A 26,223-nucleotide genomic window follows, 5' to 3' on the forward strand; every position below is an offset into this window, starting at 1 on the left:
GGAAACAGAACTAGGACAAAAGTGGGTGAAGGAAGCAATAACTGTCGGAAGCAGAATTTGATCGCAGGTCTGAGGCCGCCCATCATTTTACCCACTTCTATTGGCCCTGACCAGTTTCTCAGGTTTATTCAAGAGCATTCTTCCTAAATAGGGTTCTCAGGAAGCCATTGTTGAACTACAGAAGAGCATTTACTGCCGTTCGACGGGAATAAGGATTTTAGTCAGGAGAATTGTGAAATTTGGTTGTCCTCTCGTTTTTCCAGTGGTTGTTAAAAAAAAAAAGCCATTGCCACTCCATTACAGTGACTACTCAGTCTGCCCGCTTGAAACACTCCAGGTAGATTAATTTGAGTTATGATTCATCTTCCCTTTCCTGTTTTGATGGAACATGAAGACTGAACCATTCCTGTCAATGAAAAGCTCGAGTTCCCACCCTGCAAATTCGCGCGGTAATGACAGTCTAATTGGCTGACGCGCAGGTGGGATTTCCTGTCGCCATTTTAAAGAAGCAAATCCCCTGCAAGAAGTGCCCAGTCAATTAAAAAGGGCTGAAACAAAGAAAACGCAAAAGAGAGAAACAGTCGTCCGGCCCTTAGCATCCGGCTCCCGTGTCCGCAACCGCCCGCGGGTTCGGAGCGCCCGGGCTCCGCCGACCCCGGAGCGCCCAGCCTGCGGGAAGGAGTCACGTGGGGCGTCCAGGCCACCGACCCGCGGGCCTCTTCGCGCCCAGCCTGGTGCGCGCTCCAGGCTCAGCAAGTTCTTCGCGCCCATTTACACCCAGGCCCCAAAACAAAGATCCACAGCACAGGTCTCGGGGGAGGGTGGAGGAGCACTGCGGCTGCAGGTTCCGGAAGACGGGAGGCCCCTCCCACTGCGGACTAGAAACAAAGGCTGTTCCGAAGGTGTCGTGGAGCCCGGATGCCCGCGTCACTTCGGTCCCCTTCCCGCCAATCTTGGCGGCCTCGGTGCTGTCGCCGGGGACGACACACCGCTGCGTCGCTGACCGCAGGTCCAGGCCCTGTGAGCGCCTTCAGGAGCTGCGCCAGGGCCCGCCACTCCCGCGGCCATCCTCGCTCGGCTCCCTTCCCACAATGCAACACCCCCGCGGCCTGGCCGGACACCGGCGTGCCCCAAAATGCGCCTCCCGGTGAGGGAACAGCCCCCCTTTCTTCCGCCTGCTCCCCCCTAGTCGCACCACTTCCATCCCCAAGGCTCCAGCCGCCGCAGCAGCCGGGTTCTGGGCTCGCTGCCGGACCCCAGAAGGGCGTGGGGCAGGTGTCCAGGCTCCGCGCAGCCTCCGCTCCCGCCGCCACAGTCCGTGTGCCGAGCACACGCACACCCCGCAACCCCTCCCTCACCCCTTCCCCGATGTTCAGTCTCCGCCAGCCGCGGTTGCTGCATCCTCCGCTTGCGGCGAGAGGGAGGCAGCAGGTGCGGCCGCCAGCAGAAACCGTGTGACGGCGCTGCTCCGTGACACGCAGCTCTGGCTGAAGAGCGGACGCGCGGTGGAGGAGGTGACTGCGCTCGGGACGTGGAGGCATGGCTTGACTTTTCCCGTTAAACTATCACGAGCCATGGATGCGCACGGGCGACGCGCCCCCCCAGTAGGAGAAAGACCAGGATTCGAGAGCCTCAACGCTCTAGCGTGTCGCAGTAAGTGCGAAGTTGGCGGGGCAGAGTGTGGGTGGGGGGAGAGGAGGGTGACTCTGATGCAATCCGCCCCGAAAGGAGGAGGAGAGACAGTGGAGCGCGGGCTGGGGCGGCCACGCCACTCTGCCTGAAGGTCGCCCGTAACCTACGCCCTTCGCCTTACTGGGAAATCTGCCACGCCAAACCAAGCTCCCCTCCACCCCCACCCCCACCCCCACCCCCAGCCCCAGCAGACTGAAGACACGTTTTACCGACTGAGGCAGCCAGACCCTGGCACAAAGGACATCTCACGGCCAGTGGGAAAATCTGGAAGGGCGGACACCTTGACGGCTCTCTCCTTTTGACACTTTTTCCTTTATAGCCCGAGGTAGGGTGCTTTTCCTGACTCGGGGGAGCTGAGGGAGCGGCGGCGGGAGGAAGGGATGCTGGAGATGTGCGTGGAGGCGGCGGGAACGCAGAAGTCATCGGGGCAGGCCTGAAAGGAAGGAGTGCCCGGCTGTGCCCCACGCGTTCGGATTCTCCTTTCGGAAAAGGAAAAGTCCGGGTCCCCTGTTGTTCCGAATGCACGCGGTAGCGTCCGGAGGCGCAGAGGCCCCTCGTTTCACCTTCGCGTCGGCTGTGGCTTACTTTTTGGTTCTGTTTTCATAGTGGGAGCGTGTGGCACCCGCTCCGGTTAAATATACAAGGGTCGGGGACCGCGTGGGTCTGCAGGCAGAGCTCTGCCAGCGTGAGGTCGGGACTGCGTACCCGAGGAGAGTTTGCATCCTGGGCTTTTGGGGTAGTTTCCTGTGTCCGTAGGGCCCAGAGGAGAGCGTGTGATGCCCCCGGGGCGTGAGTGCGGTCGGCTGGGTCTCAATGACTGGCCGCGTAGCTCGAGTAAACCCGGGCACGTTTGCTACCCTGGTCTCCGTAAGCGAGAGGAGTAAGCGGATGCCGGATGCGGGGGGAGATTTCTAAAGGATGCTAGCTGTGACTCACTGTCCTTTCCCGCTCTAAAGAGGTTGTTTCCAAAATCAAGAAAGGGAGACTGAGGGAAGTGCTGTTCTGGGAGCTGGGATCACCGGAGCTGGGGAACAAAAGCCACCTTTTGCGCGGGGGTCCGGGCTGGAACTGCCCTGGCCTCCACTCCACCTCTTCCCCACATCCTGGCACCTCGCTCGCGTCCCCCCAAAATGTTGCCACAAAAGGCCTTTAAACTGGCCGCGGTGGGAGGTCGGGAACACTCCAGCGCCCTAGTGTGCGTCTCCCAGAGCTCCCCACCCCATTCCCTTCCCCGAGTGTCGGGCCCCTCAGCACCCACTGGGACCCCCACACGACACAGCGCTGCCTAGACGCTGTTTCCTTGCGGAATCTTTCGCCCCTGTTTAGGCAGAACTGTGGTCAGAGAAGGTGGAAGTGCATATGGCGGCAAAAAATTTCGCGGTAACAGCGTCACGGCGTTTCGGGTGCCTTTCACAGGCTGTCTAGGGTTGGGGAGGGTGGTGCTAAAATTGAAAGTCCTTTGTGTCTCGCTCTGCGGCGCAGACCCCGTTTGTATCTCATTATTACCCCGGTGAAAACCTAACTGCTGCTGGGATCACGTACTTTGTCAGACGAATCCATGGTGATGTATGTAGTAAAAAAGACTCCAGAACTGGGAAATGGTACTTATGGATTTGACATCTCTGAGGTGGGTTTAAAATGTTTTAGTATAAAGGGGAGGAGAAGACTAAATCTACGGTTTGCAGACTGCAGGGCTCCGCAAGGCTGTAATTTGTCACTCTGATGGAAGAAACTGTGCAGCAACTCGTGCTTTTCCTGACGTCAGAAAGACAACGGAAAGAAAACCTGATCTAGGTGGCTGGCTGCCCTCATTGTTAAACATCTCCCGCAAGCTTGGGACCCCTGAAACCCGTGGGAAATAGTGAAGTCGGGGCACTGATCTCTTGTGGGTCCCCCAGATTTGGGGTCAGCCCCAACTTGGAATGGCTTTACTCTTCAGTCCAGTTCTCAGGGTGTCACCTTAAGCATCTGGATTCCTGCCTGGTTTGGTTGGAGGTCTTAACCTTCATGAGGTCTATTCAGTTTTTACATTTGTTTAACATATTCAGTAAATATTTCCTACTTGGGGACTTATTTTGTTGCAGGCAGCAACTAACCAGATGCATTTCCTGCTTCTGTGCTCATGGGAGACAGGCAATAAAGGCATGTATAATAAAAGATTTTCAGATATTAAGTAGTGCAATGAAGAAATAAAACAGGGTCGTGTGGTGGGGGAGGGTGCTTGAGGCACTCTAGGAGTGTCTGTGTGAGAGGGTGACATTTGTCCTGAGATTAGGAGGCCAGGCATCAGGCTATTGCAAGTCTTGTCTTTTCCTCACTTTGGATGGTACATACCTGAAAGCAAAACCTATCTTACTCTTTATTGTCCCCCTAATGTCCAGCAGATTAGCTGCTTAATGAAATGCCCATTCGACTGAGAACTTGGCTAAGCTCACTCACTTCTTTATGTTGCTGACCATCTTTTCTCCATCTCATTATTTGTTCCTTCTCCTAAGTTGAAACATAACTAGTTTTCTACTCTGCTTTTTCGTCTCCCTTACTCATTCCACACTTCTGAGCAGTTACCAGGCCCTTGAAAATGCCCCTCAAAGCTGTCTTTTCGTCCCCAGTCCCACTGTCCAAATGCAGGTCCCTGTCACCTGACCTAGATATGGCAATTCAAGTAGGTGTGGAATGCAAGAATCATTAAAACAGACACGGAGGCACACTGAAGGAACCAGCACTCAGGAAACCAGCGCTCAGGAGAGGACGGTGCAAGTGCAACTCATTGTTAAGAGTGAAGCAGCTAATTAATGAGGTGTAACAGCTTTCTAGCTAGTCTCCTCCATACCAAGCTCCCTTCAATCTTGACCCGTCCTTGAGATCTATATTTCTGAAAATCAGTTTGCATTTTTTAATGAACTTGATTCTAAAAACCTTCAGTGGGTTCCCCAGCATGAATTCCTTAACCAGGCCTTGGCTGGTGTGGCTCAGTTGGAGTGTTTTCTGTGACCTAAGGGTTGTGGGTTCAATTCCCCATCAGGGTACAATACCTAGGTTGCTGGTTTGGTCCCAGGTCCGGTCGCATGAGAGACAATTGTTTGATGGATTGATGCTTCTCTTCCTCGTGGATGATTCTCTGTCTCTAAAAGCACTGGAAAAATGCCCTCTGGTGAGGATAAAAAAAAGTCCTTAACCAGGCACTCAGAACCCTCCACAGTGTGACTCCTCACCTTTCTCCATCTTTGTCCCAGTTCACCCTTTTCCCTCCCTATCACTTTTCTGACTTAGTATGTGTTGATTCCAGACTGGAATACCTACTGAAATTCTACATATTTGTGAAGGACTAGCCCAAATGCCAATTTTTTACCTCTTTGAAAAGTGTTTATCTCTTAGCATTTTCATAAAATTGTTTACCTTTTACTGATTGCACTATTGTCACACCAGGTGATGGAAGGTGGCTTTCAGTCAAATGTAACTACAGTCAGCCCTTAGAATCTGAGGGTTCTGCATCCCTGGATTCAACCAACCACAGATTAGAAAATATATTTTTAAGAATGTTATGTTGTGGCTGACCTGTACTATGTAGTTAGGCCTACCATGGTTGCATCTGTGCTGAACATGGACAGGCTTTTTTCCTTGTCATTATTTTCTAAACAATACAGTATATAACACCTATTTACATACCACTTACATTGTTTTAGGTATTATAAGTAATCTAAGGATGATTTAAAGTATATGGGAAGATATGCTTAGGTGTATACAAATACTAAACCATTATATTGGATCGGCCGAAAAGTTCATTACGTTTTTTCCATAAAATAAAAGACATTCTTCATTTTCACCAATAATTTTTATTGATTTGATTATTTTGAGTATGTTAGCTATCTCCCATTATTGGCTTCTAGTGAGTAGATGCCGGGGTGCTGCTAAACATCTTCCGATGCATAAGACAGCCCTACAGCAAAGAATTATTTGGCTACAATGTCAATAGTACCAAGAAACTTCACAAACCACTTCTGACACATTCAATCAGTCACAGCACCTTCTCCATGCACTGCACAAATTTTTTTTTACGTTTCAGTTGCATTTTTACCTTTCTTGAAATAGTAGCATAATACGCCAAAAAATGTGTATTTTTTCCCATCTTCAATACTAAAATAGCTGCACAAAGGTTCACCAATTTTTATGTTTTTTAAAAAATGCATGCTGATATGACAGCTGTCACAATACAATCTAACAAATTTATTTTGAATGAAGTTAAAGAAAACTAAACACATCGTAGGGAAAAAACGCAAAGGACTCTTTGGCCAACTCAATATATAAGGGGCGTGAGCTTCCATGGATTTTAGTATCCATATGGGCCCTGGAACCATTCTTCCTAGGATACCAAGGGATGACTGTAATAGCTCTTGACTTATCAGCCTAGGGAGGTTGAGTAAGTTGTGTAGCATTTCTAAACCTCAGGGGTTTTCGTTTGTTCTTCATTTGTTTAATGGGAATAATGATGATGGTGGTGGCGGCAGTAGTGGTACCCATCTTATTGAGTTGTCCTGAAGATTTAATTAAAATAATGGATGTGGAGTGCTTGGCATGGTGTTAGTATTCTATATATATTGCAATAAACGGAACTTCAGATTTCTCATGTACCATAGGGAGTGGGGGAAGTTGATCACTAAAGTTCCCCTTATCTCTGATATTCTATGACTATGTAATCATTTAAAAATACTTTTCTGAAAATAATATCTTGATGGAAACTACCTGAATCTTTTCAGTCTCTGGGAGAATATGCATCTGTGAAAGGTGGTGTGGTGTGGGGGTGGGGGAAGTATGTGTGTGGAAGTAAGCACACTCAACATGGTAGACTTCAAAAAACACACCTTTTAACAGGGACCCTAAACTGAGTCATTGTTATACTTGTTTCTGAAATTTGATCACATTGTATTAATTGGTTTTCTAGTTACCACCTGTGTGTTAAGTTGCTCACTGACAGAGGAACTTAGTGATTAGGAAAGAGCTATGGTCTGGAGAAACTTCACAGGCCTGGGGTTGCAATCAAGGAACTCTGCCTCCAGTGGAAAAATCACAATGTGTCTTTGCCAATAACTAGCTGGGTACACTCGGGCAACCCACTTAACATTTTTATGCCTCATTTTCTCATCCGTCTAATGCAGCCATTTTCAACCTTTTTCATCTCATGGCACACATAAACTAATTACTAAAATTCTATGGCACACCAGAATATATATTTTATATTTTGCCAACCTGACCTAAAAAGGTAGGTATTATTTTGATGCATTCACATTGAACAGCTGTTGTGTTGGCTGTTATCATTTATTAATTTGACAGTCTAAGGAAAAAGAGGTCAGTGCCCCTCACTAAATACTCAGGTATTACATGTTTTAAAAATTCTTGGTCACATGGGTTGAAAGCCGCTGGTCTAATGCTAAAAATAGTGTCTGAGCTGCCTAACTTACAGAGTTGTAAAGATATAATGAGAACAGAACTCAGAAAATCCTTGAACAAGCGGAAGAAACTATGAACGATGATAATCATGTGAGGATAAACACACTGCTAACCTTTAGAAGATGGGTTTAGGTTATAGACTCTCAACTCTGGCTTCACATTGGTCTTACCTGGGGTCTTTTAGAAGCTGTGAATGCCTAGACTCCATTTCCAGAGATTCATATTTAGTTTGCCAGGGATGGAAATTAAAAACATAAATAAATAAAATAAACAAAACAAACCCCCATAACACCAGGGATAATTCTAATATGCAGTGGTTTAGAATTAAAAGCAGACAAAATCAAATTAAATGAAGACCTCCATATGTTATTGGATAAAGTCTTACAAATGTGAAATCATGATGACTTTTCCCTTGACTCAACTAAACTAACCAGTTGTTGACATCACGGAGCCACAGCCTCAGGTTACAATTTATAACCTGAATTTCCCCAGGCATAGCAACGGGTCCAGTGATCCAGCCAGGGCCACATGAAGATTTAATGTGGGGATCTCAGTTTCCATCTCTTAGGAATGATGAAGATTGGAAAAGAAAGAAACAATGGAAAGCCTAAGGAAAGGGATAGGCTTTGCCCATGGTACAGGGGAAGAGGCTCTGAGAGGCTCTGAGAGGGAGAGACACAGGACAGAGTACAGGGACAATCTTGAGTTTGCTGCATTGAACTGGTTTTGTTTAGGCTGCAAACTGGTAGCTGTAGAAACAAAGCCTGTGAGTGTATTTTGTGTGACCTGTGGTTTCTTTAAAAATTGTTTGGAATTAGTTGTCAACATTTAAATGTCAGGATTTCATTTAAAAATCTGTATTTCGGGCATTTCTTGAAAAAAAAATCAAAAGATCTGGCTTTTTTTCTATTGAAATAGACGGGACACATGTTCTCCAGGCCCTGATGCCCAGTCTGCTTTGCTCATGTATCTTTCCTATTTGGGCTCTGGCTGCATTTGTTTTTAACCCTCAGTCTAAATCTGTAGATCTTAATGCAGATTAGAATCCCCTGGAAATCATTTATAATATCCACGCTTGGATCCCAACCTAGGTCAATTAAATTAGAAACTGCTGTGTGTTGGGAAGGGAGGTTATTATTCTATTTTTAAAAAATCTTTTAATATTATTTTTATTTTTTATTGAATTTATTGGGGCAACATTGGTTAATAAAATAGGTTTCAGGTGTACAGTTCTATAATGCATCATCTGTGTATTTATTGTGTGTTACCACCCCAAGTCAAGTCTTCTTTCATCACCATTGATCCCCTTTTACCCTCTTCTACCTCCCTACCCCACCTTTTCCTACTGGTAATTAACATACTGTGGTCTGTGTCTATGAGTTTTGTTTTGTTTTTGCTTAAAAAAAACTTTTTTTTATACCCAGCCTCCCAAATCCCCTTCCTTCTAACAGCTGTTGATCTGTGCTCGATCTATGAGTCTGTTTCTATTTTCTTTGTTTATTTTATTATATTCCACATTTAAGTGAAATTATGTTATTTGGCTTTCTCTGACTGGCTAACTTCCCTTGGCATAGTACTGTCCAGGTTCACTCATACTGTTGTAAAAGGTAAGATTTCCTCCCTTTTTTTATGGCCAGGTAGTATTCCATTATGTAAAGGTATCAAAGCTTTTTTATCTACTCATCTACTGATGGGCACTTGGACTGCTTTCAAATCTTGGCTATTGAAAATGACTTTACAGTGAACATAAGGGTTCATATATTCTTGTGAAGTAGTGTTTTGGTTTTCTCTGGATACATATACTGAATTGGAATTACTGGGTCATTAGGCAGTTAGTTCCCATTTTAATTTTTTGAGGAAATCTCATACTGTTTTCCACAGTGGCTGAACCAACTGGCATTCCCACCAACAGTGCACAAGTGTTTTGTTCACTCCACATTCCAGCCAGCACTTGTTGTTTGTTGATTTATTGATGATAGCCATTCTGACAGGTATGAGATTATATCTCATTGTGGTTCTAATTTGCATTTCTCTGATGATTAGTGACCTTGAGCATCTTTCATATGACTATCAACCATCTGTATGTCCTCTTTGGAGAAGTGTCTACATAGGTGCTTTGACCATTTTCAATTTTTGTTTTTGGAGTTGAGTCATGTAAGTTCTTTATAAATTTTAGATATTAACCCCTTATCAGATGTATCATTAGTGAGTAGGTTCTGTCATTTAGCACATTGTCTTTTTCATTTTGTTGATGGTTTCCTTTACTATGCAAAACCTTTTTGGTTTGATGTAGTTCTATTTATTTTTTCTTTTGTTTCCCTTGTCCGAGAAGACATATCTGAAAATATGCTGCCATGAGAAATGGCTAGGATTGTACTGCCTGTGTTTCCTTCTAGGACTTTTTATGGTTTCAAGTCTTACATTTAAGTCTTTAATCTATTTTGAATTTATTCTTATGTATGGTGTAAAAGGTAGTCTAATTTCATTTTTTGTACTTATCTGTCCAATTTTCCCAATGCCATTTATTGAATAAACTATCTTTAGCCCATTGTATGTGCTTGCTTCCTCTGTCAAATATTAATTGACTATAAAGGTATAGGTTTATTTCTGGGCTCTCTATTATGTTCCATTGGTCTGTGTGTCTGTTTTTATGCCATTACCTTGCTGTTTTGATTACTAGGACCTTGTTGATATGAGGTAGTGTGATTCCTCCAAATTTGTTCTTCTTTCTCAAGATTGCTGTTGCTAGTCAGGATCATTTGTGGTTCCATATACATTTTTTGGAATATTTGTTCTAGTCCTGTGAAATATTTGTATCTTGATAGGAATTGCATTGAATCTATAGATTGCTTTGGGTAGTATGGACATTTTAATTATGTTAATTTATCCTATACATGAACATAGTATATGCTTCCATGTATTTGTATAGTCTTCAATTTCTTTTTTCAGTGTCTTATAATTTTCCAAGTACAGGTCTTTTACATCTTTGGTTAAATTTTTTCTTAGGTATTTTATTCTTTTTGAAGCAATTGTGAAGGGGTTTGGTAGTTCATTACTGGTGTATAAAAATGCAACTGATTTCTAGATATTTGTTTTGTATCCTGCTACTTTACTGAATTCATTTGTCAGTTTTAGTAGTTTTGGGTTGAATTTTTAGGATTCTCTCTATACGGTATCATGTCATCTGCAGATAATGAGAGTTTTACTTCTTCCTTTCCAATTTGGATGCCTCTTATTTATCTTATCTGATTGCAGTGGCTAGGAATTCCAGTAATACATTGAATAAGAGTGTTGAAAGTGGACATCCCTGTCTCATCCCTGATCTTAAGGGCAACACTTGTAGTTTTTGCCCATCAAGTATGATGTTGGCTATGGGTTTGTCATATATGGCCCTTTTTATGTTGAGGTATGTTCCCTTTATTCCCACTTTGCTGAAAGTTTTTATCATGAATGGGTGCTGAATTTTATCAAGTGCTTTTGCTGTATTTATTGATGATCATGTGATTTTTATCCTTCATTTTGTTTATGTGGAATATCACATATTTTATTTTTTAAATCATCACCTGAGGATATATTTATTGGTTTTAGAGCAGGGATGAGACGGGGGGAGGGAGAGAGCCAGACAGACATTGATATGAGGGAAAAACATCAGTTGGTTTCCTCCTATATGTGCCCTGGCTGGGGATCGAACACACAACCTTTTTGGTGCGTAGGATGACCTTCCAACCAACTGAGCCACCCGACCAGGACTGTATCATGGTTATTGATTTGTACCAATCTTGCATCCCCAGAATAAAGCCCACTTGATCACAGTGTATGATCTTTTTAATGTATTGTTGGATCCAGTTTGCTAATATTTTGTTGAGGATTTTAGCATCTATGTTCATCAGGGATATTCGCCTATAATTTTCCTTCTTCATAGTGTCCTTATCTGGTTTTGAAATTAGGATAATACTAGCCTTGTAAAATGACCTCAGGAGTCTTCCTGTTACAGAACAGACCTGGGGGTGTGAACGATACACTATTACCGAAAGGCCCCCCTTTTTTCTCTGGGAGTACCCCCCACCCCCCACTTACTAGGGTTGTCTTGCCTGCCGTCAGAGGAAAGACGTCTCTCAATGCCAGAGACTGGTGAAAAGGAAAAGAATTATTTATTTATAAGTTATACAGACTTAGAGTAATGACTTAATATCTTCATTAAAATACTAAAGTTCTTTAGAATACCCATAAACGCACATAGTCCTTCTTTTTTCCCTTTGCCCAGTCCAGGCTACTGTAACTCAGTAAAAGAAGTGGAAGTCCGTGATTCAGACTCCCAGCACCATCAGCTGTGTCACCGCCACAGTCTCCAGTTAATCCAAAGCCATGTTGCACCTTCTCATGGCCCACCAGCAAGAGTCCTTTTACCCCTTTTCTTCCAGGCCAAGTCTCTCCTTCTTAGGCCACGTGGCAAAAGGGAGCAACCCAAAGCCGCGTGATCACAACCTCTGCCCAAACCACATAGTAATTCCTGCCACAGCTGCGTGGTCCCAACTCCTCTGCTCAAGCAGCATGGTCCTGCGCACTGGTATGGTTGCCTTGCCTGGGTTTAAATCCCCCCACCATCTTCCTCTGCACCCCCATTTCTGACTCCTTCTACAATCAGTTACACCTGTCAGCATTCCCGTATTCGTCCAGCTTTTCTGGGCTGCCATAGTAAGTCTGGGCAGGCGTGGCCCCATGGTGTGGAGCCAGTCACCTCCAAGCTCTAACACAAGCATTGTAACCAGGGAGAGTTGCTTCCCAGTTATATCCTGGGTTGAAATCACTCCCATCCCCCTGGCTCAAGGCATGGCCAGAGCTATTTAACATATTTATGCAACCAGTTAAAGGCTATAGATATGTTAAATGACTATGCCAGAGGTTGGAGGCGTCCCTTGGCTGTACCCTGTTACATTCCTTCCTCTTAAATTTTTTGGACTGGTTTGAAAAGTAGGTATTAGTTCTTTTCTGAATGTTTGATAAAATTTATCTGTGAAGCCATTTAGTCCTAGACCTTTGTTGGGAGTTTTTTGATTACTGCTTCAATTTCATTAGTTATAATATGTCTGTTCAGATTCTCTAATTCTTCCTGACTCAGTTTTGGAAAAGTGTATGTTTCTAGGACTGTATGCATTTCGTACATATTGTCCAGTTTGTTGGCACATAGTTGTTCATAATATTTTCTTACAACCCCTTGTATTTCTGCAGTTAGTTGTTACTTTTTCTATTTTATTTCTGATTGTGTTTGTTTGGGTCCTCTCTCTCTCTCTCTCTCTCTCTCTTTTTTTTTTTTTTCCTATTGGGTCTGGTTAAAGGCTTGTCAGATTTCTTTATCTTTTCAAAGAACCAGCACTTGATTTCATTGATCTTTTATATTTTTTTTAGACTTTCATTTATTTGTGTTCTGATTTCCATTATTTCCTTTTCTCATTTTGGACTTTGTTGTTCTTCCTCTAGATCCTTTAAGTGTAAAGTTAGATTGTTTATTTGAGATTTTTCTTATTTCTTGAGGTGGGCCTATAATGCTATGAATTTCCCTCTTAGGACTGCTTTTGCTGTGTCTCATAAACTTGGAGTTCTTCTGTTCTCATTTTCATTTGTTTCAATGTATCTTTTGATTTCTTCCTTGATCTCATTGTTAACCCATTTATTGTTTAGTAACACGTTATTTATCCTCCATGTCTTTATGTGTTTTTTAGGTTTTTTTCTTGTGATTGATTTCTAGTTATATAGCATTGTGGTCAGAGAAGATGCTTGATATGATTTCAGTCTTTTTAAATGTATTGATACTTGTTTTGTGTCCTAATATGTTGTCTAACATAGAAAATGTCCCATGTATACTTGAAAAGAGTTATATTCTGCTGCTTTGGGGTTAAATGTTCTGAAGATACCAGTTAAATCCTTTTTGATGTAGTGTGTCATTTAAGGTTGTGGTCTCTGTTGATTTTCTATCAGGAAGAGTTATTTGTTGATGTCAGTGATGTATTAAAATCCCCTACTTTGACTGTATTACTACTGGTCTCCCATTACATTCATCAATATTTGCTTTGTGTATTTAGGTGCTCCTGTTTTGAGTGCATAAGTGTTTATAAGAATTATACCCTCCTGTTGGATTAATCCCTTCAGCACTAAGTAATGCCCTTCTCTGTCTCTTGTTATGGCCTTTGTTTTCAAGTCTATTTCATATGATACAAGTATTGCTCTCCCATTTTTAAAATTTCCATTAGCATGAAATATCTTTTCCCATCTTGTTACTTTTAGTTGTTGTGTATCCTTTGTTCTGAGGTGGTGGGTCTCTTGTAGACAGCATATATATGGGTTTTGTTTTCTTATCCATTCTGCTACCCTATATCTTTTGATTGAAGCATTTAAGCCACTTACATTTAAAGTGATATTGATAGGAACATATTTATTACCATTTTATTTTTTATAACTATATTCCTCTGTGTTTTCTTCCTTTTTCTTCTTCTTAAAGAAGACCCTTTAACATTTCTTGTGATTCTGGTTTGGTAGTAATGAACTCTTTTAGCTTTTTCTTATCTAGAAAGCTCTTTATTTCTCCTTTACTTTTAAATAATAGCCTTGGTGGGTAAAGTAGTCTTGGTTGTGGGTCCCTGCTTTTCATCACTTTGAATATTTTGTGCAGTCCCTTTTGGCCTGAAATGTTTTTGTTGAACAATCAGCTCTTTTGTAAGTGAATAACTGTCTTCCCTTGCTGCTTTAGGCATCTCTCTTTGTCCTTAACCTTGCCATTTTATGATGTGTCTTGGTGTGTGACTCTTTGGGTTTATCCTGTTTGGGACTCTCTGCACTTCCTGGACTTGTGTGTTTTTTCTTTCACCAGATTAGGGAAGTTTTTAGTTATTTGAATAGGCTTTCAGTCCCTTGCTCTCTCTCTCTTGTACACCTGTGATGCAGATGTTGTTAACACTTCATGTTGTCCCGAAGGTTCCTTACCTATCCTTACTAGCCTTCCAAATTGCTGACTTGATTCTCTGCTTTATCCAATCTAGTGTTTATACCTTTTAGTGTATTTTTCATTTCAGATATTGTATTCTTCATTTCTGGCTCATTCTTTTTTATGGTTTCTATGTCCTTTTTAATGCTTGCTATCTCTTTGTTGAAGTTCTCTAAATTCCTTGAGCATCCTTATAACCATTTTTTAAAAACTTTATATCTGGTAAATTGCTCGCCTCCATTTCAGTTAGCTAGTTTTCTGGAGATTTCTCCTGTTCTTTCATTTAGGGCATGTTTCTTTGTCTCCCCATTTTGCTTCTTTGTGTTTGTTTTTGTGTATTAGGTAGATCTGCTATGACTCCCAGTGGTGGTAGGGTGGGCTTGTATAGTACGTAAGTGTCTTTTGGGACTCAGTGGTGCAGCCTCCTTAATCACTGGATGTGGGTGCTCCAGGAATGTCTCCCTGTGTGGGTTATGTGAGTCCCCCTGTTGTAATTGAGCCTTCGTTGCTATTGGCCCTTTCATGTGTGAGGTCAACTCTCAGGCTGGCTGACTGTGAGAATCAACCTTGACCACAGCGTATGAGCTGCTCTGTAGGTGCTGACTACATGAAACAGAATTCACCTCAACAGGGTCCTGCGCCTGCCAAGATCTCTCTTTAGATATGCTGCTTTTGAACCTAATCGGATCATTCTATGATGTTGTCTGGGCCACCGGGTATGTTGGTTCTGGGGCCTCCTGGGAGGGACTCTGCTACAGATCAACGTCAGACGCTGCCTGTTATGAGCTCTGGTCAACCTGTTTGGAGCTACAAAGCAATCCATAATTTTTGGCTGCTTCTGCTGGGCCTGGGTGTGTGCAGGAGGATGAAGCTGTGCACCAAGGCCAGCTTTGACCAGCATCAGGCCCATGGGGCTGGTCAGCAAAATCCCAAGGCAGCCTACCTGCTGGCTGGCTGACTGATAGGTTCAGTCACTGAGAGAGCCTCTGGCAGTACCTAAGTTGCATGTGGTAGGTTCTCAGTGATTCACCAGGTCAGAGTAAGTGGTATTCACCAGAATGACACAGGTCCAAACTCAGTGCCAGTGCTGGGTCTGAATCTACTCAGCAAAAGTCCCAGGGTACATCAAGCTTAGCTGCCACCCACCAGGTGCCCACAGACCTTTGTGGTGGGGCGGGTTTTCAGGGAGTCATCAGGGTGAGGCCAGCAGAATTTATCAGGCCCAAACAGACCAAGATTTGGCCACGTGAAGGGAGCACTGTATACTGCTGGATGTGTGAGGGGAAAATGGCCCCATCCTAGAGCCGCACAACTCACAACTCAGTCTCCACTGTTATTTTTTAAAAGCTCCTGAGGTGGTTCCTATTTCTAGTCGGGACCGAGGACCACTCATGTAAGTCAGCTATTCAAAAGATTTGTCCACAAGCCCATAGTTTTATTTCTGATTATGATCCATTAAGAAATAGTCTGTAGAAGCATAAATTCAGAGGGTTTTAGAACTGGGGGAGATCTTTGAGAGCGTATCAGTTAATCTGCCCTTCCTGTAATATGGTGAGAAGTCAGAGGCCCAGAGAGAAGGAAGAAGCTTGTTCAAAGACTATAACTTCATCTACTCTTAGATTATAACCTGTTTTCTCTTTTTAAATAAAGGCATATTTTTAAATGTGTGTTTTTTTCTTTTTAAAGAAGTGATCCTCTTTATATGTACCACTTTGTGTGCTTTAAAATTCATCTTCTGTTTTTGTTTCATTTTGTGTTTTAGAATATTTTGTTGGGAGTTAGCTGTCATAGCCAGGACTCAAACACAAACCAACTGCCATTAATTGTATTTAGTTCAATAGCAATCCTTGATGAGAGACTATTTTCTAAGTTGTTTAAATTTCTAAGTTTTTAATAATTATTTAAATGTGTGGATTTTTAGTTGAGAAAGATTTTTTTAATTGAGTGGTATTTACACTGCTCAAGTATATTGAGTATTCTAATTAAATTCAGCTTCAATTTAAAAAATACACATTCCATCCTCCTATATCTAAAGTTACAGGTTGAATTCATTAACTTCTGAAGTTTATCCATATTATCTGTCTTAGAGAAATCACAATACTTTCAAAACACCTAAATATGGGTAGGTTAATTCCCAGACGTCATAGCCTGGGCATATTGATAACAGACATTCAAAAGATCACATGGGTGGGCCCTTGATGAAGAGGCACATGGAGCTGCGGGAGCAGGTGTCCGGATGCAGTTAACAAAAAAATGCAAAGGGACAGTGTCCCAGGAAGCGAGCAGCTCACCTCTCTGGCCCAAACAGAGATGGTTAGTACTTATCATCGGGTGAGCTTCCTGCAACACAGGGCTTCTCACCTTTGGCACTACTGGTATTTGGGGCTGGATAACTCTTTGTTGTGGACAGCTGTCTGTGCATTATATGTTTAGCAGCATCCCTGACCTCTTTCCACTAGAAGTTGGCGGCACCCCCTCATATATGAGGACCAAAAAATGCTTCCAGACATTAACAAATGTCATGCAAAGGATAGGAGGGCAAGATTGTCCTCGGTTGAGAACCACTGCTTTAATGTAATGTAATCAGAGGTATATACTCAGTCACAGGTTGGTCATTGGAGAAAGACATCACAGAGAAGTTTGGTTTGAAACTGGAAAATTACAAAAGCATACATTGAAAAATAAAAAAGCATGCAAACAGGAAAGCTGGGCTTTGAAAGAAATGTAGTCATGGGCTTGATGGAAAGTAGTGGGGGATTAGGTTCAGGACCAAGGGAAAGATGTGAACAAAGCAGAAAATTGCATAGGAGTAGATCCATTGCAGAATGGAAGGTTCAGAAAGAAAGTCATAGCAGAGAAAAATTAAAGAGATAATTATGAGTAACCTGGTCTTTGAATTTGAGGTTCCAGAGATTAGACTTTATCCTGTACACATTAGCAGCAATTATGATGAGCAGAGAGGTAAGAGGAATGGGCAAGACATATATAAGGAAGGATCTGTACCTGTACATGGGAGAGGGGAGGGGTCAGCAAGTAGCATGGAGGAAAGCAACGGGCAGAGTCAGGATGGTGACGCTGAGAGGAATGAGAGGAAGGGAAGGGACACCATGAAAGAATGTTGACAGGACTTTTGGCAGATTAGATATGAGGTAGCATTCCCGTGATATCCAGCTGGATTCCAAGTCTACGTGATGAGGAGAAAGAACATTATCTTTAACTGAAAATAGAAAAGCTGATGTGTGAGGTCAGGCTATGTGCCTGGTTATGCACGTGGAGTTTGAGGTAATTGCAGACATCCACGTGGAGAAGTCCAGAGGGCAGCTCTAGTCTAGAAAGAATGTTTGGAAATTTTTCTGAGCAGGAAGGAACCTGAGGGATCATCTCCCTCCAGCCCTCTCATTATACAGAAGAAGAAACATGTGGCATGTTAAGTGGTGGGATTATTATCAAGTATTGTTTAGGATGGAGATCCTATTTCATAACACAAAGGAATTCTAGTTTTATGAAATGAAAATACCTGGGGGGGGAATCTGAAAGATGCTCTGGGGGGTGAACATGACACTACATGCTTGAAACTAAAAAGGAAAGAATTTGGAGTGCTTAGAGTGAAGGGTGGAGGTCAGAAGAACCACCCCTGCACTAAGGCGGGGAGGAGGAAGGGAGCTGGCAAAGGAGGCCAAAAAGCAGTGCTTAGGAGGGTGCAGGGAGGAGCAAGTTGGTGGAGGGCAATGAACAGTCCTTTTGTCTTGACTAGGAAGTAGTAGCAATAGTAGCACTCATAGTCACCATAGTTTACAAGAACCAAGCCAGATATTGCTGTAAGTGCTGCACATTACAATGACTGTATGAGGTGGGTATCACTTTATCTCTTTTTACAGAAGAGGAAACCGAGGCGAAGAGGACTTAACCTACTTGCCCAGGGTCACACAGATTGTAAATGGTGGAGCCAGAATTAGCATGGTTTCCGGGGAGTGAGGAGGAGAAGAGCAAGATGCTCAGACTGTTGGCAGTTAAAGAGAGGAGCGGCAGGTGGTAGTTCATGGTTCTAGACAGGATTACTTTCCAGATACAGGGCTGAGAGTGGCCCTGACAGAAGTCAGGGATGCCATAGGGAGGAAGTGGCAATACAGGGCCCTAGCATGGCTGAGATCACTAGCACAGGTTAAGTTGTGAGGCTTCAGGAAAGACAGAGAAAACACCTTTTCTTTTGAGATTGCTGGCTGGCTCCCAGCCTGTTCTCTACCAAAGGCCACTTTTATTATTCTCCATCTCCCAAGGACTCCGGTTTTCAAAGATTTTGACTATCAATTTTAAGCTTTTATTTTAATTGAAGTATAACTTATATGCAGTGCAACATTCAGATCTCAACTATACTGTTCAATGAGTTTTGACTATAATTTTAATTTATGAATTCATTTTCCATTTTTATTACTCAAAGATATGTGAAATTGCCAGTCAGAATCTAGGGTTATCACATTGAATTAATGCAATCTAACCGAAAGCAAGGATACCTGACATTTTAGTTAGCTTGTTTGGTCTGTTTGAGGTTTTTTAAAATATGAAAAAGCAAGTCATAAAGTTGTATTGCCATCTAAGAGCCAGGGACTCAAAGACCCCAGGGGGTAAACAGGCTTATTCAGTTATTGGAAAAGATGGTAGGAAGAACAGGACCAGGACCATCATTAACCTTAGGCCTAATACTTTCTCAGAACCGCTGACCTGGCTACCATGATTGATCTCAGGAGCTGAGCTAGTAGAAGTATGATTTTATTAGTTCTTCAGAATTAAAAACAACAACAAAAAGTGATTCATAAAAATGTAAACATTAAGTGAATGTGACTAGATATTTAGTGATATTAAGGAATTCTTGTTATTTTTTAGGTTTGACAGTGATGTGGTGGCATTGTTTGAAAAAAAGACTTCTTCCCTTTTAGAGATATGCACTGAACTATTTACAAATGATAGGATACTGGGATGTGCTTTAACATAGTTCTGTGTATTGGTGGGGGTAAAACTTCAACAAGATTGGCTTGGCCCTGGCTGGTGTGGTTCAGTGGATTGAGTGCCAGCCTGTGCACCAAAGGGTCCTTGGTTCAATTCCCAGTCAGGGCACATGCCTGGGTTGTGGGCCAGGCCCCTAGTAGGGGTTATGCAAGAGGCAACCACACATTGATGTTTCTCTCCCTCTCTTCCTCCCTTCCCCTCTCTCTAAAAATAAATAAATAAAATCTTTATTAAAAAGATTGGCTTGGATTGTTGATTGTTGAATTTGGTACATGGAGGGTTCAGTATTCTGTTCACATTTATATATATTTAAAAGTTCTCATGATAAAAACTTTAAAGGGAGGAAAAAATAAAACTAGGAATATTAGGGTTTAGTAAAACAGAAATCTTTCTATGTATGTTAAACAAAAGGGATTACATACAAGGAATGAAGTGCCTATAAAGTTGTTAGAAGAGATGACACAGCAGGTCTAGGCTGGGCCTCTAGGAATAATTACCAGAATACTACCATTCAACTGGCCTGCTAAGGAACCTGCTACTTGTGCCTCCATCAGGAAGCTGGGAAACCAGAAAGCTGGTTTCTCATTGTCTCAACTACAGGTTCCAGGAATACATCACTTGAGCCAAAACTGATTATCAGGAACCCGTAGACACAATTGCTGGCTCCATTGCTGTCTGCTTCACTGCTATGATTGGACCAGCCTAATGGATGCCTTGCCCCCAGCACCTTGCTCTTTGATTGGTGGAATCTAAATCATATTTAGAACCCAAGATGTAAAGGAATCTGGGAAATGTATTTTTCAATTTTCCATCCTCTGTAGAACTGGACTACAAAGGAGTGGGAACAAATATGGAGCAAGCCAATCCACCACAAAGTGTGTTGGCAATTGAAATTGTATTTTTGCTTATTTATCCCAAAAAGTAATTTTGGACATTAAGTTACAATACATTTTTTGGTTTGGTTTTCCCTCTACAATCTTTAAGTCAGCTTTTACCAAACTTATAAAGCCCCACTACTCAAGAACTATACACCTTGCTCCCCTTATTCTTGCTCCCCTTACTCTAGCTAGGCTCATATAAGGCTGTTCTGTGCACATTTGGCCTTGTCGTCTTTGCCTATACTGTTCTGAGTACAAGCAATGCCTTCCATATCCCCCAGTCTAAATTCTACCATTTTTTAAGGTGTTGTGCAGGGCCTAACACTTGGTAAAACTTTACCTGAGTTCTCCAGGCCCCATTTATTTTCCTTCCTATCCAGCCTCCCTTCCTGCCTTCCCTCCTTCCTCCTTTCCTTCCTGTATGTACACATATATGTATGTCTGTCTCTGAAGCCTTTCTGTACTTATTCCTTGTTCTGCCACATAGTTTGATTCTATCATACAAATGGTTTATGGTGTATTGTCACTTAATATGGAATGTCTTGCTTGTTTAAATAGACTCTAAGCAGTGTAAGTCTAGACAGGTTCGTCTGCATATCCTTTCCTTTGCTACCTAACACCATGAAGAGCAGAGAATAAGTTTATGTATTTTACATTGGTGCTATTAATAAAATGTACCAGTAGGCATACTGACATGATAATGCAGTAAAGGATCAGAAATGTTCTGTGATGAGTAAACCATCATTTGTAACCTAAAATAAATATTCAGAGATAGTAATTATGGTTCTGTTAACATCAAGATCTTCACATGATGACCCTATCGGGCCTTTTAATTAATTGTATAGTCTGGTAATTGCTTTCAGTCTTCAGTGAAACTATAATTCTCTGTTTCTTAAACTCCACATGCACCTGCTGCTTCTGTGCTGTTGATTATGTTTTCTCCTCACTAAGAAGTCTCATGTTCACTGGACTTCTCTCTGCCTATCAATCTCATGTTCACCAAGCAGCGTGACTACTATTACCAGTAGTAATAGGTTGGGTGTCAATTTATGGCTCAAACAGTTCAGCAATCATTAGAAGTAATGGTATAGACCTGTGTGTACTGACATAACTCAGTATAGGAGACCATATCTTTTTAAGTGAAGAATGTTTGGTGTGAATATATCCTAAGAATCTTGAAACATCAATTCAAAAGAATAGGTGCACCCCTATGTTCATAGCAGTATTATGTACAATAGCCAAGACCTGGAAACAGCCCAAGTGCTCATCAGTAGATGAGTGGATTCCAACGTTTATACAATGGAATGCTAAGAACTCTTACCTTTTGCAACAGCATGGATGGACCTGGAGACTGTTACACCAAGTGAAATAAGCCAGTCAGTGAAAGACAAATACCATATGATCTCACATATAGATGGAATCTAATGAACAAAATAAACTAACAAGCAAAGTGGAATCAGAGGCATAGAAACACAGAACAAATTGACAGCTTTGGGGGGTGGGGGGACTGGATGAAGAAGGTGAAGGGATTAGCCACAGAACATATATGCCTGACCCATGGACACAGACAGTGGTGTGGGGATTGCCTGAGGGAGTGTGGCGGGGGCTGTGTGGAAGGGGATGAAGGAGGAAAAATTGGGACAACTGTAATAGCATAAACAATAAAATATAGTGAAAAATAAAAACGCTATAGTATGATTTTCACTTTTGGAAATGTATACATATTTTTAATTTGTACTCATTCTTTTCATTTAACAGATATTTATTGAGTGCCTACTGTGTACCAGCTCTGTATCTATGTGCATACAAAAACCCTGGAAGGTCATACTCCAGTATATATACATAGTGATCGTCTCTGCTTGCTGAGATAACAGGTGACTTTTCTTCTTTTTACTTGTTTCTTCCTTCATTTACTTGTAATTTATAACTTTTCTACAAAAACCTATAGTATTTATTAATAAGAAACTAATAATATTTTTTAAAAACACTTTTTCAAAATCCTTACAATGTAATGCTACATAAAAAAGTACGTTGAATTGGTCTAAGATCCTACTCATAAATAAAATAGAGAGAAAGAAGGAAGGAATCTAGAGAGGAGGAAAGGAAAAAAGAAAAGGAAGAAAAGAGGACATGAAACTCTAATAGTGGCCATTTTGGGGTGGTAGAATTTCTTCTACAATGTCTGTTCTAAAGATTCTACAGTGAGTTGGTTTTAGTTTTAGAATCAGAATTTTTTCTTTTTCAAGAGCCAGTCCAAACATGACTTCTCTGTGATGCTGCCTCAGATCCCTGAATTTGACTTTTTCAAACTTTTTACGTCCCTTTATCACATAGCACTCAGTAAATATATAAATCGAATGGATACTATTTTCTAAGCATGGCCTCCACCTTAGTGACAGGTATTACTAACTTTGTGAATTTTTTTCTATTTTCCAGCTTTCATTTTTAAGAACAAGTTAGGTTTCAGACAGATGATTTCATAACAATTAAAATTTATTCTAAAAAATAAAAAAGAGGCCCTAACCAGTGTGGCTCAGTTGGTTGGAGTGTTGTTCCATAGATCAAAAGGTCATGGGTTCAATTCCGAGTCAGATTTGATTCCTTAATAAAGTTCCCATAATAAAAAAAAAATTTAAAGGGAGGAAAAAATAAAACTAAGAATATTAGGGTTTAGTATAACAGAAATCTTTCTACGTATGTTAAACAAAAGAGATTAAATACCAGGAATGAAGTGCCTATAAAGTTGTTAGAAGAGATGACACAGCAAGTCTTCTCTGAATGGTGGTGTTCTGGTCATTACTCCTAGTGGTGGGGCTGCATGCCAGGAGGCAACCAAGTTGATGATTTTCTCTCACATCAATGTTTTTCTCCCTCTCTCTCCCTTTCTCTCTCTCTAAAAGTAATGAAAGAAAATGTCCCCGGGCAAGGATAATAAATAAATAAATAAATAAATAAATAAATAAAATAAAAGATTAGTACATAACACATGGACAGAGGAGAGACCATGTGAGGACGCAGTAAGGAGGCATCTCTCTGCAAGCCAAAGAGAGGGGCCTCAGGCCCCTGGACTTGAAGGAAGCTTGGACTTGATCATGGACTTCTAGCTTCCAGAACTGTGAAAAAGAATTTTTTCTCTAAGCTAAAGGGAAAAAAAACATTCTATGTGATTAACTTAGTATTGGTATTTGCCTAATACTGACATAATTTTAGTGGCCAGGACTTCATATATTCTTTCTATTCTTTTCCCTTTTCGTCCATTTTTTAAGTGTCTGGTTTTATGTATATATGTTTATATATGTGTGTATTATTTATATAAACACACACACATGCACTCACGCATACATTGATATGAAAGTTTAAATTCGAACAGTAGACTCCCAGTCTATTATTAGTCAACCTTTCCTCTCCTCAGAAGGCCTTGGTTTAGTGCGCTATTTCCTACCAGTTTGTGGAAGGAAAAGGACTTCTTAATCCAGATTGGAAATGCCATCACTGAATCAGCTTTCTCCCACCCTGTGGTATCACTTCCATAGCCTCTGAGGAAGCCATGTGGGAGAGAGCCAGGGTGTCAAGGCTCTTGGAAATTGCCCCACGTAGTCCATTTGTGCAGCTTTCATCAAGGGGGCCAAGGGATAAGGTGGTATTCAGCTGTTTTAATGCGTTTCAGCTTTTGCAAAGTAAAGACAGGGTGTAAACATTGCTACTGTGTGAAGGCACTAAAAGCAATTAGAGATGGCCAATCTCCAGAACTACCACCCTGGCCAGAAGAACCAGCCTCGAGCTGCCAGGCGGGCCTTAGACCAGGAGTTCATAGAGCTCACATCTCCCTGGCTTCCCAGGAGAGGCTCTGCCCTGCAGGAAGGGTGACGCTCCTGGAACCTGAGGTATTAGAAAGTACTAATGTTGTGGAACTTGTATAGGATCCTGGAACCTGGGAGGTTTCATTTTAGACAGGAGACTGTGTGAATGAAAAGGAATAATGTGTGGCCTGGCTGTGGGGAGGGAGAGAGGAAGAAAATTCTGAAACAAGTGTCATTGTAGAGTACTTTCTATGGGTTCTGAAAATATTATCGATTAGCAAAATGCTTCTCGACACGCTAGGATGTTCAAATGGGCATATCAGGTGGGCATTTTGACTCTTAACTAGATTATAATCATCTTAATGGAATGCAGGATGAGAAAAAATGTCAAACGTCATCCAATTACCATTGGAGGTGAAAAAAAATCTCATTGACGTTCTGCTTCAGTCCATGGCCCTCATCGCCTCACTGAGACTCTCCCTGTAAGGCTCCTGCACATATGGAGGCCTTACTTTTGAAATTGCATTCGCCACTCATGCCACCTGCTTTTTGCTGTGTGATGTTGTGTGTCTGAAACTTGTTCCCCTCCATGTGCACTACTGGGGACCCCCTCAGAGATTTAAATCACAGTCACCTACGTGGGGGGAAATGTGAACTGTGCAAGTCTTTGTCTCTGATGAGGAAATACAGTTTTAGGTAGATTAACCCAAATCGCCTGAGTATGAATTTTTAATTCCCTAATTCCCTGACATAGAGTGATTTCATTGTAGAGATTGACTTAATCTCTTGCAGTTGATGGATAAACTGTTTGCTAAATTTCAAAACACAGATTTGTCCTTTGCTATGTGGCCCCTGGGTTGGGTGTTGATCCTTCATGAAGCCATTTATGGCACATTTCCATTTTTATTCAACTGGAATGGCCAAATCAGAGGTGCTTTGGTGTCTCTGCAGTCTGTACCCAGCTATATGTGTGTCCTGTGAGCTAACACATTAAAGTGATCCGCTTGTTTTCATTTTAAACTCAGTGTTGTATAAAAGGGTGTCTATATTGCCTGCTGCTGACATGGTATTCCTGTAAAACATGAGCATAAAGATTATGGGACATGACTCATTTTTTTTTTATTTTATTTATTTTAAAGAAAGGGGAAGGGAGTGAGAAAAAGAGGGTGAGAAACATCAGTGTGGGAAAGAAACATTCATCGGTTGCCTCTCGCATGCATCCCAGCCAAGGACAGGACCCGAAACCCAGGCATGTGCCCTGACTGGAATCAAACCAGTGACCTTTTACTTTGTGGGAGGACACCCAGCCCACTGAGCCATACCAGTCAGGGTAGACATGACTCATTTTATAGCTAAAAATGGAGGGAGATTAATGAAAGGCATACAATTTGGAGCCTTTATAACTTGATGTACAAAGATGGCTCTTAATGTATCAAGTAGCAAGATGTAAAAGTTGTATTATCAGTAAATTAACTATTGGTTCACTTAAACTATTTTTGGTCAACAGTTATATTCGTATCTTAACTGGTTTTCATTGTGTTGTATTTTAGGGGTGTCGAGCTTATATTTTTGCTGCTATCCACTTCTAAATACACGCAGAACAGGAGAATTTAGAAGAATTTTTTGACTACAGGGGCTTTTTAAACATGATGCATTTCAAAAGTGGACTCGAATTAACTGAGTTGCAGAACATGACAGTCCCCGAAGATGATAACATCAGCAATGACTCCAATGACTTCACAGAAGTAGAAAATGGTCAGATAAATAGGTGAGTATTTTTCTACTAACACTTTCTATCTACTAAAAGAAATGTCTCTAAAATATTCTGATTTTCAGTTATTCTCTTGAATTATTCATTACTGAAGTTAGCTCCATTTGAAGATGTAATTTGAATTTCCTATGTGACATCTGTTGGGCATAGTCTGCGAGAGCAGATGAAACAAACAGGGAAGTAATGTATTCATTCTTTCAAATCTTTCAATTGAATCTAATAAAAATGTGTAAATACGTTGGACCCCAACCAGCCCTCACTTTTCAAAAGCGCTGTGCTTTTGAATTAGACAGACTGCCGGGTGCTGCATCCCATATCTGAATGTGCACTCTACCATCACCTGACCTCACCCACTTTTTAACTAACAAATGGTCAAAGTTGCATTTGCTAATATTCCCCTGTTGAAGCTACAAATACATCATTACGAGTATCATTTACAACATGGAGTTTAACTAATAATAACTATAGTTGAGACCAAATGGCTCTGTGAGAAACTATGGTAGAGAAATAGTACCTGAAACCAAAGGAAAAGAAAAGATACCGTGAGTGAGAGGAGCTAGAGAGGCAGGTGGGCTGGTCTGGAAGCTCTTGGCCTCAGCATGTCTTTCCACCTCTTTTGGGTTCTGTGTCTCTTACGTTATAAGAGTAGAGTCA

At 41.8% G+C, this 26,223-nt stretch overlaps 1 protein-coding gene across 4 annotated transcripts in view; it reads left to right on the forward strand.

Annotated features, from left to right (window-relative positions):
• The first annotated feature begins 940 nt into the window (after nucleotides 1-940).
• SLC38A1 (solute carrier family 38 member 1) overlaps nucleotides 941-26,223 on the forward strand; it is a 69,656-nt gene continuing 44,373 nt past the window's right edge. Inside the window, exons 1-3 of one of the 4 annotated variants that reach the window (XM_028532088.2) lie at nucleotides 941-1,653; nucleotides 21,757-21,872; nucleotides 25,349-25,566. In XM_028532088.2, coding sequence (XP_028387889.1) covers nucleotides 25,445-25,566 — 122 coding nt within the window. In that variant the 5' untranslated portion in view covers nucleotides 941-1,653; nucleotides 21,757-21,872; nucleotides 25,349-25,444. Of the gene's footprint in view, nucleotides 1,654-1,723; nucleotides 2,018-21,756; nucleotides 21,873-25,348; nucleotides 25,567-26,223 lie in introns of those variants that run through there. The other 3 variants (XM_028532089.2, XM_036019141.1, XM_036019140.1) reach the window with 3 other exon arrangements.

Source organism: Phyllostomus discolor, chromosome 2, assembly GCF_004126475.2.
Source record: "Phyllostomus discolor isolate MPI-MPIP mPhyDis1 chromosome 2, mPhyDis1.pri.v3, whole genome shotgun sequence".
NCBI lineage: Eukaryota > Metazoa > Chordata > Mammalia > Chiroptera > Phyllostomidae > Phyllostomus > Phyllostomus discolor.